The following is a 21,035-nucleotide window of genomic DNA, read 5'->3' as shown; positions in this document are numbered from 1 at the left end:
ATGCAAACTGCAAATTGAATCGTTCGTAATCGCATTAAATGCAAACCCATCCTCTAGCTGGGTGGTGCTCCCTCAATCTCAGCTATGCGGAATGTCTGCATAAATTATAATTGATATTACAGGAGCTGCCAGGTCTCATTTCACACCCAATCGATTTGGCGAAAAAAAGCTATTTTCCACCGACGGCAACCCGCCGCTTAAAAATACACTTAGTTTGGTAAATATGCCATTGAATGGATGTGTGTAGGGAGCGCCATGCATGCAAATCACTTTTCATGTTTTTGTTTCATATTTTTTTTGTAGCCAGGGTCTGCTGCCACGGTTCTGTGTTCAATCGCCTGTGAAATCCGGCTAAAGCGCTAGAGAGAGCAGTTCGGGTATGGGTTTTCTGGCTATTTTCATGCCGCACGAATATTAAAAATAAAATACATATTTATAATAAAGCATACTTGCTAACCTGTGGGGGGGGCCCGCCACAGCCTGAAGGCACTTTCGGTTTAAATTGTGTTATTCCAAGCACAATAATTCACTAGCTCCCCCGAAGCCCAGGCCCCAGCCAAACCGCACAAATAATGATGTTTTCGGGAATGATGGACTTCCCTTCTGCGAACCAAAATGAAACATACAAGGCAATTTTTCCTCGTTAGGGGATTTTCAGTCGAATAGTGTTCACGCATCCAACGGATGGGCAAAAAGTGCAAAGTGCAACATCTTCCATGTCCAGGTAAATAACCCGAAGGCTGCAACAAACTATTCACGCTGCTTGGAAGTGTTTCCGTGAATGATTATTTTTGGTATGTCTGGCATATGCACAATAACAAGAGCAGAATATGTAGATTTTCGCCTTGTATGTTTATTTATAGCAAAGGTTTATTTATGGCAACTGCAGAGATTCTGAATCCGATTCAGATGCATCTATAGATGCAGAAGCAGCAAATGCAGAAGCCGCCAGCGCACCAGCAATAGCAGCCTTCGCCAAAGTAAATGGGGTCAATGAATTCGCAGTCGCAATGAAATTGCAGGAAATGTAAGGGGAACGTTGAGGGCGCCAGGTGCGGTGGCAGTTAATAAATCAACTAATTAATGTCACTTTGACTTTATAAGGCAATTGGCCTCGAGCCGAAGACACCAGAGACCCACTGGCCCCAAAAAAAGCTGCGGGATATTTGCCGAATCGGAATGGTTGTTGGGGGTGTCAGGTGGCCGAATTAAGTAGCCGACCCGTTGGCAATTATCAAGTATACGCCAGTGTAGCGTCCAGCTGGGAGGAAAGTTCATGTCGGGTAATTGTTCTCAGGCAAGTGGTGTCTCGGCTAAGGTTGAGGTGAACCTATGTTAATCGAGCCCCTGAACTCGGGCGAATATTTAGCGTTATAATTAGCCATGTTGGCAAGTCCCTCTGGTGGGCAAGTGGCCCTGGCAATTGCGGCTGCCCGCTTAGCCGAGTCAATAACCGTTTTGGCCATTTATCATTTATCAATGATCGGCAAATTCTGGCCGTTTCCACGCCAACTAATCGAGTGAATGACCGCGGCGCCAAAGTGAAAGTGCCAGAAGAAATGTTTGCTGCCAAACTGACCTCTGAAGGCTGAGGCTTGTTCGGATAATGGCCGATTAGTGTGTTTAGTTTTTCGTAATTAGCCGATTTTTCATTCAATCCCTCTTTATGATTGCCGTAATTAGTGATTAAATCAGAACCGATTCTCCACACAAGTTTCTTACTTGTTCGAGGCTGGGAAACAGGCAAGGACACAGACTGTGTGCCGGATGGACCTTAAGCGTGTTTAGCCACAGTTTATGGCAGCCAAGGCGAATGCATTCTCCCACACACTGGCCTGCAATCAAAGGAAACGCTTTTTACACGATTCACAAGCCCCCCGCCTCATTCTCCGGTCCTCCGTCCTGAGCACTCAATGCAAAATCAATAGGAAACAACACACCGACAATGGGGTAAACTGGAAACATGTTTGCGTTTCATTCGATGTTTACTTTGAAGGTGGAAAAAGTGATAGGGGGATGGAGGGGATTAGGAGTAACCTCCAAACGATTGACCCACACGCCTCCATCCAGTGGGCAGGCGGCAACTACAAGGCTGCACTCGCACTGGCAACGAAGTGCGTGCCTGCTAATAATTCGCCAAGGAACGAGGCAAGGTGGGGGCAAGGTATCTGCTAGATAAATGGCCAGGTATCGCCGGGGACGCTTGCAATTTATGTAGATTTATACGTCTCGATGCCAGCACATGCTCGCCAAAACTTATGGCCCAATCGATCTGCGCGAAAAACAATTACACCTTACACCCTCAAAGCGTCTGAAAGTGCGGTGGTTCCTTCGAGAAAATCTCCATGCCGGACGTGTAGTTTCTGTTTGGCCCACAACCTTAATTGTCTTCCAAACATTATACTTTGTTTCCCCTTCTATCAGACCAGGAAGTGCCTTCTATATAGCTATGTACATATAGCTAGGTCTTTATGCATCATGAAGAAAAGTTCGGAGAATGAAATGCTAACTCACTGCCGATTACAATGAAATCGTTAAATAAACTCGAACATTTATAACTGTATCTATATCTTTATATGTATCTTTATCTCAGTCTGTGCCAGTATCTGTATCTGTGTCTGGGTCTATGACAAGTTCCCCATCCTATAGTCGAAGCAGAGGCCTTTGCTTTTATGTTTTTATGATCCGCATTGAACAAGTAAATAAATAAGGCGAAAACAACCTGCTTGGACTGCTTATAAAAAAAAAACAAAACTGGGCAACTGGGTCCCCCTCATCATGTTGTTGGTAGTTTATTTTGACAGCTGTCATCTTCCCGCCGAGATGAACGGAATTATAAAGAATATGCCAACCCCCTTCAGTGTGCAATACTACGCCCTCATATTTTCCCTGTCAGTTGCAACATTTTAATTATTTACGACAAAAAATTCATTGTGTGTGTTGTGTGGGTCACAGGGTCATTCACTGGAGCTGCGTTTGTGGGCCAAGCGATAAGAGCGGCCAGGAGGAGTGGTCTCCGATAACAATTTTGCCAAATTCCGATCTCGTCCCGAACCCCAAGCAAAGCGGAGCGGAGTGGAGTAGCAATTTATGGGCAAATTGACGTCATCGGGAGTCGATAAATCTCGCATGTTGGTTGTTCGACGGATCAAGGCATTAACTGGCGCTATCTTATCGCCGCTTCATATCCTGGAGCCCCCCTACACACCGACTAGTTGTTTGGCTCATTAGCAAAATCAATCAAGCGGGCCCGTCAGGGATTTTGTGATAAAGTGACTAATAGTTACCTCCTTGTACCGCTTGGAGAGACTGCGGCAGATGCGTTTGTAGAAGGGCGCCATGATTTACTGCGTCACAGTATCTATATTTTATGTACTCGAACTGTAGGACCTCGAACTGGCTGTGAACTGTCAATTTTCAGGGATTCACTTGTAATTGTCTGGTTTTATTACTGTTTGTTCCAAAGCTATTGAGTTTACATAGCGACTACACACTATCACAAATTTTATCATGTAATTAAATTTTTTATATATTTTTTTCTTGTCTATTTCTGATGACTTGATTGTTTGTTTCGACGCTGACTAGAGTCTACGCGCGTTTAAAGTTCTGTGATTGCGTTGCTTTGCTTTCGAGATGCTCGGAAAAACTGAGGAGATCGCCGGATCCGTGCCTCTTTTTATTAGCTGTGAACATCGGCCGATGAGAGTGCGAATCAGATATAGAATCCGAGAGTTGGAACGAGAGCGAAGAGCGCAAACAAAGCGGATAATATCTGCTGGACGATAAGGAGCGCTACTACCGAGTGGTGGACAAAGAGAGCTTCCTTTTATATGACTATACGTGGATATAGGCGTGAATATCGGAAGAAATTATCAATAGATGCTGCCCATAAATTAGTAATATCTCTTTATCAAAGATGTGTAATGACAGTTTCTGGGAAAATTAATTAATCAGTGTGACACGTATTCCTATAGGCGCTTATTATGCTATTATACCTCTTTCACGAGAACTTAGCGTTGGTCAAAGTCCATCAAAGTCCATATTGGTCAAGATATGGTCTTTTAACACATTTTAAAAACCAGCCCACACCCAGAAAATTTGACAAAATATCTAAAAAATATTTTTTTTCTAGATTTTAATGCAGATTGGTGGAGAATCGATCCACAAATCGTTTAAGGTACTCCGCTCAAGAATCTGATAAATATTGGCCAAAATATGGGCTTCGCAGTAAGTCATATAGGGCTTCCCATGCATTTCCCATATTTTAAAGGGGATGGCCCCGAAAATTTGACAAAATATCTAAAAAATATTTTGTTTCTAGATTTTAATGCAGATTGGTGGAGAATCGATCCACAAATCGTTTAAGGTACTCCGCTCAAGAATCTGATAAATATTGGCCAAAATATGGGCTTCGGAGTAAGTCATATAGGGCTCCCCATGCATTTCCCATATTTTAAAGGGGATAGCCCAGAAAATTTGACAAAATATCTAAAAAATATTTTTTTTCTAGATTTTAATGCAGATTGGTGGAGAATCGATCCACAAATCGTTTAAGGTACTCCGCTCAAGAATCTGATAAATATTGGCCAAAATATGGGCTTCGGAGTAAGTCATATAGGGCTCCCCATGCATTTCCCATATTTTAAAGGGGATAGCCCAGAAAATTTGACAAAATATCTAAAAAATATTTTTTTTCTAGATTTTAATGCAGATTGGTGGAGAATCGATCCACAAATCGTTTAAGGTACTCCGCTCAAGAATCTGATAAATATTGGCCAAAATATGGGCTTCGCAGTAAGTCATATAGGGCTTCCCATGCATTTCCCATATTTTAAAGGGGATGGCCCCGAAAATTTGACAAAATATCTAAAAAATATTTTGTTTCTAGATTTTAATGCAGATTGGTGGAGAATCGATCCACAAATCGTTTAAGGTACTCCGCTCAAGAATCTGATAAATATTGGCCAAGATATGGCCTTCGCAGTAAGTCATATAGGGCTCCCCATGCATTTCCCATATTTTAAAGGGGATGGCCCCGAAAATTTGACAAAATATCTAAAAAATATTTTGTTTCTAGATTTTAATGCAGATTGGTGGAGAATCGATCCACAAATCGTTTAAGGTACTCCACTCAAGAATCTGATAAATATTGGCCAAGATATGGCCTTCGCAGTAAGTCATATAGGGCTTCCCATGCATTTCCCATATTTTAAAGGGGATGGCCCAGAAAATTTGACAAAATATCTAAAAAATATTTTTTTTCTAGATTTTAATGCAGATTGGTGGAGAATCGATCCACAAATCGTTTAAGGTACTCCGCTCAAGAATCTGATAAATATTGGCCAAGATATGGCCTTCGCAGTGGGTTATATAGGGCTCCCCATGCATTTCCTATATTTTAAAGGGGATGGCCCCGAAAATTTGACAAAATATCTAAAAAATATTTTGTTTCTAGATTTTAATGCAGATTGGTGGAGAATCGATCCACAAATCGTTTAAGGTACTCCGCTCAAGAATCTGATAAATATTGGCCAAGATATGGCCTTCGCAGTAAGTCATATAGGGCTCCCCATGCATTTCCCATATTTTAAAGGGGATGGCCCAGAAAATTTGACAAAATATCTAAAAAATATTTTGTTTCTAGATTTTAATGCAGATTGGTGGAGAATCGATCCACATATCGTTTAAGGTACTCCGCTCAAGAATCTGATAAATATTGGCCAAGATATGGCCTTCGAAGGGGGTTACATAGGGCTCCCCATGCATTTCCCATATTTTAAAGGGGATGGCCCAGAAAATTTGACAAAATATCTAAAAAATATTTTATTTCTAGATTTTAATGCAGATTGGTGGAGAATCGATCCACATATCGTTTAAGGTACTCCGCTCAAGAATCTGATAAATATTGGCCAAGATATGGCCTTCGAAGGGGGTTACATAGGGCTCCCCATGCATTTCCCATATTTTAAAGGGGATGGCCCAGAAAATTTGACAAAATATCTACAAAATATTTTGTTTCTAGATTTTAATGCAGATTGGTGGAGAATCGATCCACAAATCGTTTAAGGTACTCCGCTCAAGAATCTGATAAATATTGGCCAAGGTATGGCCTTCGCAGTGGGTTATATAGGGCTCCCCATGCATTTCCCATATTTTAAAGGGGATGGCCCAGAAAATTTGACAAAATATCTAAAAAATATTTTGTTTCTAGATTTTAATGCAGATTTAATGCCTGTACTTACTTGCTGGACTACAATAGTAGCTCGTGGCTGTTTGCAAACAGCGGCTGCTTCGAGGGGATTGGGAGTCACATTAATTGGTCCACTGCCACCAGTACGATCCTCCGTTTGGATGTAGAAGTGCTCCTCCTTGTTGCGCTGCTTGTTCTTAAAAGAACGTCTGCTGGCCGAATCCGTGGGACTTACGGCGGATTCGCTGCCCGGACTGGGCATCATGTGATGCAGGTTCAGCATGGAACCCGACCGCGAACCGGAAGCAGAGCCAGAGCCGTGCTTGGGAGGAATCTGCTCGAACTTGCTGGCAATGTCGTCGAACTTGTTGAGCTCGGCGTAGGAGTGGTCGCTGGGCGAGGAGGAGGACTTGGCCTGGGGATAGAAGGCGTCCGACTGCGGCACATACTGCTGGTTCTCCCGAATCGTCGTGTGGATCACAGAGTCCGGTCGGATGCGTTTGGAGTTTTTGCGCGATGGCGGACGATCCCGTTCCCAGTCCCGTTGCTGGTCCTGATAGTGCTGCTGCAGCGCCTGCTCCTGGTGACTGAGTCGGGAATACTGCTGGAAGATGTCAGCCCCGGACTTGCGCTCGTACACCGAACAGTTCTCCGCCTCATCGGAGTCACTGCTGTTGCTTGCCGTGGTGGTGGAGCTGGGTGCAAAGCACTCCCTCTGGATCCGCTCGTAATCCAGGGCTTCCCGATCGAACGGGAACATGGTGCCGGGACCGATGGCCTCCTTGAGGCACCTTTCGCTGCTGCCGCTGGAGGAACTGGACGAGTACTTCCGCTGCTGCTGCTGCGAGGTCGATGACGGCGACAGCTGGTGGGGTGGAACATTTTGATTGCTCTGCCGTTGCTTTTGTTTCATGGAGCTGCCGAAGAAGTTTCCCTCCTTCATGGTGGGCGGCGCCGAACTGACCTTGGCTATGGCGCCCGTGGAGGCGGTGGGCGTGGTCCGTCGCTTTTCCCGCTTGGGACTAGCCCGACGGCTGTGCGACGGCGACACACTGGGCGAGATGTGATTGGGGTCCCGGTCCCGATCCCGTGGACGTAACTTTTTGCTGCGATTGCCGACGCTATCGCCGCTGCGTTCGTCATCCTCCTCGTCGCCCTCGCTGGCGGCTACTGTGCTGGGGGTACCCCCAACCCCGGCTCCAATTCCTCCCCCTCCTGTCCCAGTAACTGCTCCTAGTCCTGCTCCAGCGCCAGGACCCCCTTCATTAGCATAGCTCTTGAAGGAGAAGTGACTGGCGGACTTTTCGCTGCTGCGCGCCGACTTGGGCGATTGCGGAGGGTCAAAGGTGAAGTGCTCCCGCCCCCGGGTGGTTGGCGGAGGTGCCGTGCTGGGCTCTCTTTCCCGTTGCCTTTCCCGCTGTTGGCTTCCGGGCGAGTGACTGCCTGCTGGGTGGCGCCTTTGCGAGGATAATAGTGGTGTAGTCGAAGTGGGTTCTCCGGTCAGGATGGATAAACAGGATTCCTGGCTCTGCAAAAGTCGAGTGTGATGTATTTGTTAACATATGGCTAATTACTATTGGTACTAATAGTACTAGGACTCTGATGAAGGAACATTATTCATAAAATTCTCAACAATAGTGGAAGAAAATTTAATCATCCTTAAAAGGAAGAAGCGTCCTTACTACTTGTGTTTAATTTAGGAAATTTCCTCTGACAAAATGAAAATTGTAAAATATTTACTTCACTTAATATGTACCATAGTTTCCCGTTTAATAAAAGAAAGCAATAAATGCTTCCCTTAGTTACCCATTTTCCACATTTTCGAGGAAAACGAAAAAAGCCATATTTCGGGCTTTAAAAAACAATAAAATACTCGAAGGCACCCTTCAGAAATCCAGAGAGTAGCCCTTCGCATGATTCAGGGCCGGAAGTGGCCAGAGTTCAACCTGCACAGGATTTAATCCGCAATTTATTTCCGTACTCACCTCGGTGCTGTCCTGCAGATTCATGTCCGGCCTGGGCGGATACCTCGAGCAGCTCGTTAGTTCCAGCTCAGTGGCACCACCTCCACCACGTCCATTGACGCCCGTCGCCCTGTCCTCGTGCTCCGAATCGATGTGGACGGCGGTGAGCAGGGGCTCCTCCAGGGAGCTGAACAGCGGCTCGCTTGGACCCGAGTTGTCGCCTAAAGGCCGAAGGACACAAAACAAAATACGTGAAAAATTAAAAGGACAACCGGGAATGAAAAGAATAACAGAAGGCGCGACGGCGCAACGGGCCAGATTGATTAGTTGATTAATTAATAGGACCGCGGGAGGACATCAATCAAGCAATCAGGATCCAGTACCACAGGATGCCCGCACTTACCCAGGTCCAGGGAGTCGCACGTCTCCGACGTGTCCGTGTGGGTCACATTCGTGATGAGCGTGCAGGCCGAGTCCGTGGATGTATTGATGGTTGTGTCCGGAATGGAGGCCGAAGAGGTGCCCATGACCACCAGCTAACGGGGATGGAAAGAGCATAAAAGCATTTGTGTGGAACAAATTCAACTTTAAAGCTTAAACGAATATTCCGTATTATTTTAATGCACTTACCTTGGGCACTCCACCCGCCGTGGTCATATTATGCATGGGTCCGCCCACCGAGTTGTGATAGGCGCTGGAGACCGGATTAAGGGGCAGACCGTTCAGGGGCGTGCCTGAGGAAGTGGAGGCGTTGATCTTGTTCTTGATGCTGCGCCCGCTCTTGAAGTATAGTCTTCGCAGAGCCGTGGCCGCCGATGACCCGGACGTACTGAATCCATCGTTGTCCGAGCCGCTGGAGTTGCTGCCGCCGGAGAAGATGCCGCTGCCGTTTAACTGGGCAGCTGCTCGGGTGGCCGTCGGCGTTGAGGGCTTCGATCTGGAGGCGTTTACCGGAGGCGAGGCATTGGAGATCCTTCTGGCACTGGGACGAGGCGATTGGCTATGGCTCTGTGGCTGTATCTGGGCATGCGGCTTGGACGGCGGGGCTGGAGAGTTGGCTCGCGGGGCTGATGGCGACTTGTCGCTGGGGGACTGGCCCAGAGCCAGAGCCATCATCGCTGCCGAGCGGGTGCTCATGTAGCCAGCAGGAGGCTTTGACTTGGCGGAAGTGGAGTGGCTGCTGCTTGAGTTGTGGTTACCTTGTGGAGCGTGAGCCAAGGATGCCGTCATGGCTGCGGGTTACAGAGGAGATAGATGGCACAGTTAGTGGTTACAATCAAAAGCAAATGCGGTTGACTGTCTTCCTGAGACACATCTTTCAAGCCTGCGGTTTCCTATTGCGGTTCGAAATGAGAAACAAATGGATATTGTGGTCGGGAAGGGTCTACACTAAGAATAAACAATGTTTCCTATGCTTAATTTATATAAGCTCTTTTTAAAACACTATTTTTCTTAGTGTATAATGATTTAAAATTCTGGAAATGTCCCTAACTTTCCTAATTAGTATTCGTGTATTTTGTGGCTTTAGCTTACATCTCCTTGGACATATTTTGTTGAGCCCTTCTTGGTCTGCCACCCAGTGGCGCCGTTCGGTTCTTAAATCAACAAATAAAATCGATGAGCTATAGCGTGACAAGCGCCCCTTATTCGCACCCCGACCCGCGGTCGTCAGTGTCGCGGTCTCACATGTTGCGCCATTAAGTGACTCACTTTCCCTCCCCAGGGGGGGACAGACTGTCTCCCCGGGAAGGCGGTGGTGCGCCCAATCGAGGGACTTTCCCTTGGGTTAGAGTGGGAGTGAGATTTTCGCACGTAAACATGGCAAACTTTTCGTGGAAAAACAAAGCACACAATCAAACAGCGTCGAGATAATAATCATCAAATAATCGAATTCCATTCCGCAATTAATTGTGCGGACAACGGAATATCCCCTTTACCCCATCACCCCTTCCAGTTCTGTGGCTTCTTGTTGTTGTTTTGGTGGAAACCAAAACCACTCAACTAGATTCCCCATAAGGCTGCCACATAGCCACTGCAGGGATATGTGGAATTTGGTGTGGAGGTCAGGGAACTCGAGTCGCAACTAAACTGGGTCGTCTCCGTTCGACTCCGGCGAAGACTTTGGCCCAGAATTCGCGAGAAAGTTTGACAGGCCCGGAAATTATACGGGCAGGGCCATTTGCATGTTTCCATTGTACATTATTTACACAAATGTCGCGAAAAGTGTGTCAACTATCAGGCCACAAATCTTGCTCCACGCCAAGAAAAAGCTAGTACTAGTTGGAAAGTGCATTTAAAAATCATTAAAGATTTCAAGGAATATGAATTGATTTCTCTAATTTAGAAACCTTTACAGTCCTGATAGGTAAGAGGATTACTTATGATTAAAATTCTCATATTTTTTCTCCATTTCCCAGAATTTTATCCAATATTTTCCCAAGAGAAGCCAAGGTGCTTTATTGCAAAATCTCCACTTAAAATAATCTGTTTAATATTTTTTCTGAATGAATAAATTCAATTAAATGCTGAAATGAATTGAAATAATACATACCTCTGGCTCCTCGATTTCTGGACAATCCTGTACCTGTCCCAGGACCTGCTCCCGATGTTGTGGAGCCTGGGGAGGAGACGTTGGCAGACGAGGCGGAGGCGGTGGGCGGCGATGTTATAGGCCCCTCGAGGGCGGAGTGGGGCGTTGGGCTGCTGGCGTCGCGGAAGATGGGGGAGCCGGGGACATAGCGATCGGGCTGTAAACAATAATAACAAACCACAGAGTGTGCTTACCATTAATTACAGTTCAAATAGAGTTACATTTTATGTTAGTTGCGATAAGGTGAGAGTGCTCTGTTTGCCAAAATGTCAGACATCAATCAACACCAACAGCTATCAAACTCTACTCGAATCGCAGCGAATCGGTATCGGGTCGAGTCAGTCAAGTGCCAGCCCTTCAGGCTAACGATTTGGGATTGGAATCTCAATAGAAGTCAGTGTCATGAAAGTGCCAGGCGGGCTGTCAAAAACCGAACTCTTCGCCACAGGACTCTGTGTCGCCTTAATGTCAGTGGCCCTCTCAAATGGTTTGTCTACGAAATTTTTTCCTTTTCCCTAAATCAAAGTCGAGTGTCTCGCTTAGCAGGCCATTTTCCGCTTAACTAAATTAGCTGTTTTATTGCGAAATTAGTCCTCAAAACGACTCATAACTCAGCGGAAATTTAGCGAGAAAGAAAAATCAGGTGAATTTAAAAATGTTCTTGGCACTCGTGCCCCCTCCCAGCCATCGCATTCTTTTGACATGCGATTCAGATAGAGATTCAGAGAACTTTTGCCTTCCGTTCTATTCTTACAATATTCAGTTCGGTTCATTTGATTTTGTGGGCTGCTGTTTGGTGGCTGTCGGCAGTGCCGAGTTCAGCTGTCGACGTCACTCGCCAGTGACCGCATTCAAATTTATTGATTGCCTCACAAAAGATGATACAAATCATTATTCAAAGATCTGCAAAGAGTGCCCCACAATGGGGCATATTCTTGCAGTCACAGTGGGATGCGAGGCGTTAAAAGCCATCTCGCCATCGCCATTGCCATTCCATCTGCTAATGCCAAATGAAAATGTACCAAAGCATTTCAGCGAATTGAGGTCAAAATACTCAGGCTTAGGCCATACTGAGAATTGAAGTGTACATTTATGTAAATTACAAAAGGACCCCCTTTGGGGCTAAATTTAGGATACAAGTTTCCATTCCATTCCCTTTTTTCAAGTTGGCTTTTGGGCCAAATATAAAATTTAAAGTGGTTTTATTGTCTGCAATGTGGCTTAAAAATTCATCACGTATACGCAGTGTTGTGCCTCCGCTTGCATATTTTATTTACAAGCTTCTGGTTTGGGGTTCTGAACTTTTAAAAATTATTTATATTTTTTAAAGTTTTATTCCCTATTCTAAATGCACAGCACACAGGACATGACTAATTTAATTTAATTTGAAATTTATTCAGATTCTGTAAATGTTAAATCTTTCGAAATATACCCCGATGTCTGCCCATTGTGACGAATCGGGTAGCAGACTGGCCCCCGCCGAGTTAATATAATTTTGTATCTTTCTCAAAATACCGCGAATCGTATCGAAGCGTGCCAAGATTGATCGTCGGCGTTTAAGTTTTATGCAGAAACCATAATGCAAATTCTAAGTAAAAATAGAATGCACGTAGTGTAGAACAGCACGATCGAAGGACTTTGAAAGACCCCCGAGGATGGTCTAACGCTCAATGCCTTTTGGCTCGTAGAGACCAGAAAAGTCTCGTGTCATCAATCCGTTTACACATCTCGCACAAAATAGTGGCCACTAGTGGGGCCATTGACGTCATTGTTATTACACAAAAGGCTATATTCAAATATAGAATACACCCGTTTATATAGCTTATTCTGTACTATACATATAGCCGGGCGATACATGTCGAGGACGTTGTCGTGCCACTTGGCAAATAGACAGAAAGTCTGCTGCCAAAATTCTCACTTTAATTCAATTAATTATTGTGTTTTTATAGATGCTAAAATGTTTGTTGTTCTTGCTGGTACAGCACGGCTATTAATAAATTCTAAGAAAAGCACAACGACAACGCGATCATGACGATGATCATCAAAATCAAATTTAAATTCGAAAACAACGAAACGTATCTAAACGAAACCGAAAGGCAACGTCATGACCTCGTTAACATCTTCTAATTTATATCGTACATCTCTCGTGTATATTGCAGCTCTCGACTGCTATGTGTGCAGCTACATGGATGGGGACAGTGATGCCTCGTGTGTGAATAACGCCAGTGCGGTTAGAGTGCTCAACTGCACCATGAAGTACTGCCTTACGGTGCGAAAAGAGCTGAAGGTAAGAGGTTTGATCTCAAACGGTAACTTAAAAATATGAAATATATTTTTTGTCAACTCAAAACTTGCTTCTTTGACACTCAGCTTAAATTTTTTAGTTTCAAGAGCTCATATGACAACTCTGAATTTTTTTGCAAATATTATATTCCCTGCTGTAGCTTGCAGAGCAACTTCTTTCTGGCAGGCAACACAGTCATAAAATGCCGGTGGAACGTGCCACAAATGTTCCCCAGTGCTTGAGGACCAAAACTGCAAAGCGTTTAACTCTTCACGTATGCTGGCTATACATACATATATGTTTAAGGATATATGGCAGTCCTGGGGAAGCTGCCGCAGCGCAGCTGTTGCGGCAACAAAGTAACACATGGAATGCTTGATTTTTATGCACCGCTCAACTTTGTTTGGTTAAATGTTGCCACAGCGAAAGTTTCGCCCCTTTTTCTGAAATTAGCGACTCGCACGTAGAGGACGAGACGAGGCAAAAAAAAAAAAGGAACAAAGAAGCCATTAAATCGTGCCGGCACTCTACTTCGACTAATTGAATTCAGAGCTAACAGCGGCTACAATTTCTGCGGACTGTCGACTGACCCACGGGGCGTATGAGCAATGCTGGCTTAAAGGTTCTTCGTTTTTTCGGAATGCAATCAAATGCAAAAGGCAGGGCAATACACATGAAGAAAATATTCTATAAAATATTCCTTTAAATTATTAATTTAATAACCATTTAAAAGATACTTTTCCTTAACGATGGATATTAATCATCAAGACGTTTATTTATTTATTTTTCTTTCTCTGCACACCTTGATTGCTTTCATAGCACTGGAGAGCTCTTGGGGCTTTAATTTTAACCAGTAACCAGTAAGCAGCTCAAATCAAAAGAGCCAGGAGAAGGCAAAGGAAAAAAAACCCAGACAGACAGCGGGCGTAAAATAAGCCAAAGAAGCGAAAACAAAGTGCATAAAAAATCCATTACCATAATTTAATGGAAAGCCAGAAAGGCGTATAAAGAGCACCACATACAGCGACACCCACTTAGGATGGGATGCGATAGGATAGGCTCCCGTTCCTCCCTCCCCCCCAGCTGCTAGAAGGCTTAGGCCAGCTTACAACCAAGTCCTCCATGGTCCAATCCCCCTCGGAAAAGTCAACTTTCGAGGCCTGATTCTCCGCCACCACTTGGCTTTTACTTTAACATAACCAGATGAGGTTTGAAAATTTCGCAAGTGCCTCATTAGATGGCCCGAACTTGCTGATTGAATTTTGGTGGATCAAAAAGACACGCCAGGCTCTTTGGCCAGGCCCAAAGGACGATGCGTTATTCTGAGTGCTGAAAGAAACTTATGTTATTCGCCCTGCCAAGCGAACTGCAATGCAATTAAAAGTTTCTCCTATTCCGGCTCACAACTTCCATCCACCATGTGTCCCTAGTGTGAACTTTGTTTACGCATTAGCTTTGGGCCAATAGATTGCTTTGGGGAGATACTGCAATAGGGGGGGTACTGGATGGGGATCGGGGACATTAATTACGTTGCCTCTTGGCTAAAACGAGGGTAAATGCAAATTCGATTCGCCAACACTAACCGTACGAAATGCAAATAAGCCCGAGTGTCTGAATGTGATGAATAATGTTTTGGGGTTTGCGGCAAAATACTGCTGTCCATTAATCAGTTCCTTGAAAATTAGTAATCCTTTTGCCATTTGCATTTCAGCGCAACGCCAGCAAAGTGATATCATTTTTGAGGGACTGCCAGGACGAACCTTTGGTGAGTTTATAGAGGGTTCTTCTTTCCGAAACACTTTAATTGTTGTCTTTTGAAGATTAATCATGGAAATAGGCCAGACGACACCATTCGCACTTACTACACATCCTGCAAGCAGAACCTCTGCAATGGTCACAATGGCAGGACTAATAACTCCACAGGAGGAGCAAGTGGCAGTGGCGCCCAAAATGCCATCATTCCCGGAAAGAGTAATGCCCAAAAAAATTGTCTTTGGGCTTGGTTACTAAACTTGTTATGGTTTCAACTAATTTTTTAACTTAAAATATATTTAAGGATAAAGGGTACTTTGTAAAAATCTAGTATTAGTGTTATTTAAAGTAATTAAAGTACTTAAAGCCAGCCAGCCAGGTGGCTAATTATTGTGGTTTAATGCCTGGTTAGGGCCTTTGACAAACTTTTGCGAGTTAATGGATGCAGGGCACGCAGGACACAAGATGCAGGACACAAAAAGGCCCAGCATGAGGCCAAAACGGTAATTGCATCGACCGCCAGGCTTTTAGGCCATCATCATTGGATCAAAGGTCAGCCGGGCACAAACGTTTCCGGCATGTCCACGCGCTCAAGACCGAATATGAATATTCCAGTTAACGGGGCTAAAAGCGTGTATCTAATGGATTCGTTGACATCTTTACGCAATCCGAAATACGTAAATTCAAGTGCAAATTGCTCTGCTCCGCTGTGCAAATGAAATTCTGTTCAAATGTAGAGAAGGTTGTTTGTATGACACGAAAAAAAAAGGCTAGAGAGTGAGATCGCTTGATCTGGTTATAAATTGGATAAACAACCCACTCTGGATGGCTGTTTGCTTTGCCTCATTTAAGTTGCAGCAGCGAACAGAATAAATCGAAGAACTTTTTTTCGAGTCCTTGACTTCCCGAATTTGTGTTTGAATTCGTGTTGACATAGCTTCACTTTACGCATTAAAGTCACCATATGTAGTAGCGGGTGACAGTTGCCCGCCCGTGGATCCCTTGACACGCTTTTGGCGCTTTTTTTGGGCCAACACGACAACGACGACGACAAAAAGCAAACAAACAACCTGCGACAAAGTTGCCGCCTCCCACCCACGACTGACAAGTGGCCTCCATTCCCAGCCCAATCTCTGGACACCCTCCATTCCCATAGTCGTTTCCAGTTAAATTTCATTCCGCGTCGGGATGAATTGAGCACGAAACGGCAGTTCCATCAACCGGACATGTGCTCCGGGAAATTGGATAAGCCGGACCGAAAGCAAAGCTCTCTATCCATCCGCCAGGGCGAGTAATTCGTTTTGAATATTACATTTTAACAAATTATTACAAAAGGCAGTGAAACTTTCCTAAAAACCACTTTCATTTCGTTGAATTTGTGTGTCAGAAGTTCCGGAAACAAGGAACAATGTATTTCAAACGTTGAAAAATCATCAAAAAAGAAAACCAACACTTTTGAGAAAGTTTTACCCTTCAAAGAGACGCTTTTTACGGAAAAAAAGTTGAAACGTTTATTAAATAAACACACAAGCACATCCATCCAATTCAAAAAGTAAACTTTCCCGTCTTAAAGATGACAACATTTAAAGCATTTGCTAATTAAAACATTTTCTTCTGCAGTCTGTCAAGATATGTTTGTATAAATTTTTAATTTTTAAATTAAGACAGAATAGGAATGCCAAAATGGAGAAGAGGGTAACCCAAAAGTATGAGGGTACTTAAGCATAGCCTGAATTTTTTTGCCAGGAAGTAATTTTTCTCGACAAATATTGACTTGATCCCAATACCAAGACGGCACCTCACCAAAAAAAAAAACGAAATACGAAGAAAAGTTGAAAGCATTCCTGCAGCAGTCAGCTTGAGGTGCTCCGGATCCCGAGTGAGAGATGTGGGTGTGGGTATTGCAAAGATGTTCACTTGACAGTGGCCAACACCGCAGCGGGCCATAAACAACAGAGACACAAGAAAATGGGCTGTGGTAGCGTTGCGTTTTACCTTTACATTTCTTTATTTTTTTGTTGGCCTTTTTTTGTGGCCATTCCTATTTACCCAGCCCCCACAGAGTCCCCCAAATGGGAATTACCAGGCCCCGCCGTCCAGCAGTTCTCCTTGTAAACTGTGTAAAAAAAAGGTGTGTGCATTGCAGAAATGGTAAATTAAGTTGGAAACACCGCAAAAAATGTAAACAATACTTAAGCAGAGAAGAAATTATAAAATACTTAAAATATAAATATCAACTTTACATTCAATGTTCATTATTGAAAAAACTTAAGCAATAAAAAGGCAATTATAGATTTTTAAAGATCGTATTTTATATTAAAATAAATGAAAAATCTCCTTAAATTAAATGACATTTTCTTTCCATGTAAAGAAGAGTCAGCATTTCTTAGTCAGCGGGTTGTCTGCGTGCTGGATGTTTTGAGAACTGGGACTGGGGAATAGCAAATAGTTCTGTCTGATTGTGATTCCTTGGTCTGGTTATGGCCAATTGCCATTCGACAATGGCTGAAGCCCCCAGTGCCCCGGGCAGATAATTCCATCAGTGCGTTGAACTCTCCCCGTCTGTCTGGACAGACAGTCAGTCTGGCGGACGCTTCGGCACCCTCTCCGGGAATTGGAATTAATGGAGGCACAATGCTGCGGGGGAATTGCTTGCCGGAAACTATGCAACCCGTTGTGTCTGCCACAGCAATAGCATTTGCATTGCATTACAATGGTGCCGGTGCACCTTGTGTCTGATCATCTGGGGGATTGTCCCATAAATGCGAAGGAGCAATTTATTCCGCCCAAAAGGAAGTAAGCGAATCATCAGATACTACTCAATCCCCCAATATGTATCCGTGTGTTTTTATAGATACTTGTATATCATCAAATGAAAATGAAATCAAGTATGTATTTTAAAATTCATGTTGACAAAAATCCCCCATAATAATAATACAAATTAACAAAAAAATTAAAATCAAGCTAAAAACAACAAGGCGAACCAAGGCGGAAAAGTCACTTGATTTATGCCTTCTCGGGAATCTTGTGGAAAACGTTGGAAGCTGAAAAAAACCTGAGAAAGTGGAGCACTTTTGGGTGAAAGTGGGCGTGGTAGCTGCCAAGAGGCACGTCCACGTTTCCTTGGATTTTTTTTTTCGCAAAAATTTTCTGGTTGTTTTCATTTTGGGCCAACAATGAATTAAATATGAGGGAAATTTCTAGGGACATCCAAGTAACTTTTCAAAGAGTGTGGGTTCCCTTTGACAAATAATTAAGGTTATACAGATAACAGAAGGGTTTGATGGGTAGGGTATTTTTTTATGACCATTTTCTTTTAAACAAGGGATACAAACTAAAAGCACACTCGATATATCGAAACGACGAGTTACCAATCGAATAGTGTTGTAAAAAATCACGTGCTTTATGGGCTTCCCAAAAAAAAGACTGAAACTTGTTGACACAATTGATTTAAATATAAACAATAATCATATTTCATTTTTAACGCCTACTCGCCGGAAAATTTGATGGGTGAAGGATGCCCCCAGCGTGTTTCTTTGTAAATTCTGCTGTAAAAATAATTGCTTTGCCCATCCGATCTTTACAGAAATGATTATTGATGAACACTTTGGCCTATTTTATCAAAATCAAAGCAGACGCGACAACGTCACAGCCGCCACCGCCACCGCCGTCCAATGGAGCGTGAAATGCGGTCCGACATCGCCGAGCGGGCAATCCGCCAGCACACATTAAATCTTGCGAAAGTTTGCCCCAGTCCCCCGATGAGATGGCACACCTTAGGACGGACTATATCTGATGTATATATTTTGGCAAGTGCCAAAGAGCCGATGACGTCAAACGGCGGCAGTCGGTAGTCGCCAGACTTTCAATTTGACCAACCTTTCTGAATTTTCGTCTTTTTTTTCTGTAGGGGTTGGAGGCACGCGTAGGTGGCTTTCGTCTCCAGGAAATCCCCGTGAATCACCCGAGGACGGGATTTACAGTTGAGCCCCAGCCATGGCAAGGGGATTGTGTAAACAGAAAAGTCACTCAATAAGGAATGCCCCGTAGAAATGCCAGGAATGCCAAAATATTGATGGAAGCCAAGCCGATAGGCTTTTAGCGTCGCGTGCCAATCGGCCAAGATCCATCCGTTAATGCATGAACATTGGAGTGTATATATGTATGTAGATATGGTTGTGTAGACCATATATTGAGTAAAGGATATGCGAAAGTGTGCGAATGGAAGTGTAATTCCATAGCTGACAGCGGGCGGCATTATCATCTCGAGGCGACAACAAAGATCTCCCGCTGAATGACCAGACACATTTATTTGTTTACCCCAGCTCGGTTGCCGTTTTTCCGTTGGCGTTGCCATTGCCTCATCTTGACAATCAATTAATTTAACCCGAGCCCCCTCCCCAAACCTACCCGGACAACTCCTTCGACCCGTCGACAAAGAGAAAAGGCGGCATCGTTGGCGCGCTAATTGTTTTTAATGAAAATTGCTAAGGATTTAATAAGGAACTCGGCGGCACAAAAAGCCACATTATGAATGGATTTTAAAAGCCATTTCAATTATGCCATAAGTTTCCCATCAATCTGAGTGGCCACTACCAAAACGATGACGTCAAAGATTGCAACACACAAGCCAAGTCGAGCGCCAAAGTCCTATGCATTTCCATATATATATAATCTATGCGTATATATTCCCGTTTTACTGAAGCATCTTTGTCGGCGCCAAAAGTTCACTGACATCCTCATCAAGACTGCAACCGACTGGGAAAATAGTTTTCCACATTTATAATGGGATGATGTTTCCCCCCGTTAGTTGAAAGATTGGCAGCTTGAGCAAATATGGGCGAAACAACGGCAACTGAACTCATTTTGTCTAATGTTCTTGTGTGATTATAATTATATAGTCAGCTTTTGTAATTATAACTAAAAGCCAACCTAACTAGTTTTTATCCTCCCACCCACTGCAGATATTTTTATGGATACTACACTCCCACACTCAATGAAAGAAGGCTGTCGACAAATTTGTATTTTTGCGAATATTTTCGACATACGAACAATAAATACTTGTGGAGTATGGAGGTGGAGAAAAAAAAAAGGAGGTTAACCAATTTGTTCGCCTGCGGCTGGCAAGAGTGACAACAAAAAAGGAGGTGGGTGGTTGGGAGAATTTTGCTTTTTACAAATGAGTTTCCGTATTTCATTGAGTTCATATGCAATTCTTGCATTCCTGCTATAAATACACACTGTTTTCACTTTCAGTTGTGCGATTCTTAAAACTGAGTCAATGCGATGCGTGGGAGGAAATGCAGATGCAGCTGCAGCATGCAGTGGCTGAATTTTAATGACCCAACCGAGCCAAAAATAAAATTCTGTCAACTGTTTTGCCAGCCAATTGAAATAGAAAGCAATTTTGCAAAAAGTGACAATTTATGGGTGCGTGGGCCGATGGCCAAATAAGCAAAGAAGTCAATGAGCTCATTAGAAAACTAAACACAAACACAGAGAATGCGAATTCGAAAGGAAAAATCAATCATCAGGGGTAGCGCCAGTGCGAAAAAAAACAATCGATTCGGAAGTTCAGGGTCCTGTGCGGCTGAAGGTGAGTTAGTGAACCCAGTTAGAGGCGACAGAAAACCACAACAAGCCGAAATAGTGCCTGCCCCTGAGGGTTTTTGCCAAATATTGTGGCTAATTTGTCATTCAGACTAGAGACTTGCGAATATCTGTTGGCACATATGCCCATTAATTAGTGGATTTGATGATGATAGAACCGAATCGAAGAACTATTTGACATTTGCCATTCAGAGTGACAGTAGAAGATGCCGATAGCTTTTGACATTTTCCATGTCCGTGAAAGTTCCTTGTTCTTAACCTCACCGCCACCCATCACTGGGCCATCTCTCTTTTTTTTCTGCCTCTGGTAAATGCAATTTTCCAATAAGCCCTTCTGAGCTCCTTTCGCCTGAACGCTGAAAGAAGAGTGAGTTTCAAGTCTATTTCTTAATTTAATTTAATTTTGACATTCGCCCGACTTTTATGGCGGCAAACTTCGTTTCGCTGGAACTAAGATCCTGTCGTGGGAACAAATAAAAATCATTTAAGAGTGTCGGGGGAGCCTTAAATGTGTTAGTTTCAAACGCAATTCAATAAACTTTCTCCGCAGCCCGAGAGTATGCAGCACTAATTTGATATTCCGCGGACACTCCTTAGCTTTCGTTGATATTTTGACATTTCTAAAACCTTCGATGCCATTCAAAG

At 43.8% G+C, this 21,035-nt stretch overlaps 2 protein-coding genes and 2 long non-coding RNA genes across 5 annotated transcripts in view; 3 read left to right on the top strand and 1 right to left on the bottom strand.

Annotated features, from left to right (window-relative positions):
• Rgk1 (Rad, Gem/Kir family member 1) overlaps positions 1 to 21,035 on the bottom strand; it is a 39,413-nt gene that overhangs the window by 9,744 nt on the left and 8,634 nt on the right. The window contains exons 3-7 of one of the 2 annotated variants that reach the window (XM_017232264.3): positions 10,706 to 10,901; positions 8,785 to 9,386; positions 8,558 to 8,690; positions 8,176 to 8,375; positions 6,243 to 7,718 (exon numbers count right to left, since the gene is read on the bottom strand). In XM_017232264.3, coding sequence (XP_017087753.2) covers positions 6,243 to 7,718; positions 8,176 to 8,375; positions 8,558 to 8,690; positions 8,785 to 9,386; positions 10,706 to 10,901 — 2,607 coding nt within the window. Of the gene's footprint in view, positions 1 to 3,287; positions 3,639 to 6,242; positions 7,719 to 8,175; positions 8,376 to 8,557; positions 8,691 to 8,784; positions 9,387 to 10,705; positions 10,902 to 21,035 lie in introns of those variants that run through there. The other variant, XM_017232265.3, reaches the window with a different exon arrangement.
• On the top strand, positions 11,103 to 15,150 carry LOC108119197 (uncharacterized). The gene is made up of 4 exons (XM_017232267.2): positions 11,103 to 11,231; positions 12,904 to 13,031; positions 14,740 to 14,793; positions 14,849 to 15,150. Exons 1-4 carry the CDS (start codon positions 11,147 to 11,149, stop codon positions 15,065 to 15,067), a joined length of 486 nt encoding a protein of 161 aa, XP_017087756.2. The 5' UTR covers positions 11,103 to 11,146; the 3' UTR covers positions 15,068 to 15,150.
• On the top strand, positions 16,023 to 16,643 carry LOC138926137 (uncharacterized). Its single transcript, XR_011442498.1, has 2 exons — positions 16,023 to 16,332; positions 16,401 to 16,643. It is a non-coding gene; the product is annotated as an uncharacterized lncRNA (long non-coding RNA).
• On the top strand, positions 17,700 to 19,724 carry LOC138925980 (uncharacterized). The gene is made up of 3 exons (XR_011442251.1): positions 17,700 to 17,887; positions 18,367 to 18,589; positions 18,691 to 19,724. It is a non-coding gene; the product is annotated as an uncharacterized lncRNA (long non-coding RNA).

The sequence above is a fragment of the Drosophila bipectinata genome, chromosome 2R (genome assembly GCF_030179905.1).
Source record: "Drosophila bipectinata strain 14024-0381.07 chromosome 2R, DbipHiC1v2, whole genome shotgun sequence".
Taxonomy (NCBI): Eukaryota; Metazoa; Arthropoda; class Insecta; order Diptera; family Drosophilidae; genus Drosophila; species Drosophila bipectinata.
This window is presented reverse-complemented; position numbering and strand designations above follow the sequence as displayed.

Excerpts from the sequence above, each read along its gene's own strand:
- LOC108119197 (XM_017232267.2), top strand. The coding sequence starts at position 11,147 with ATGAAAGTGCCAGGCGGGCTGTCAAAAACCGAACTCTTCGCCACAGGA. Across the intron at positions 11,232-12,903 it reads GTCAGTGGCCCTCTCAAATG|CTCTCGACTGCTATGTGTGC; the intron begins GTTTGTCTACGA and ends TGTATATTGCAG. Across the intron at positions 13,032-14,739 it reads CGGTGCGAAAAGAGCTGAAG|CGCAACGCCAGCAAAGTGAT; the intron begins GTAAGAGGTTTG and ends TTTGCATTTCAG.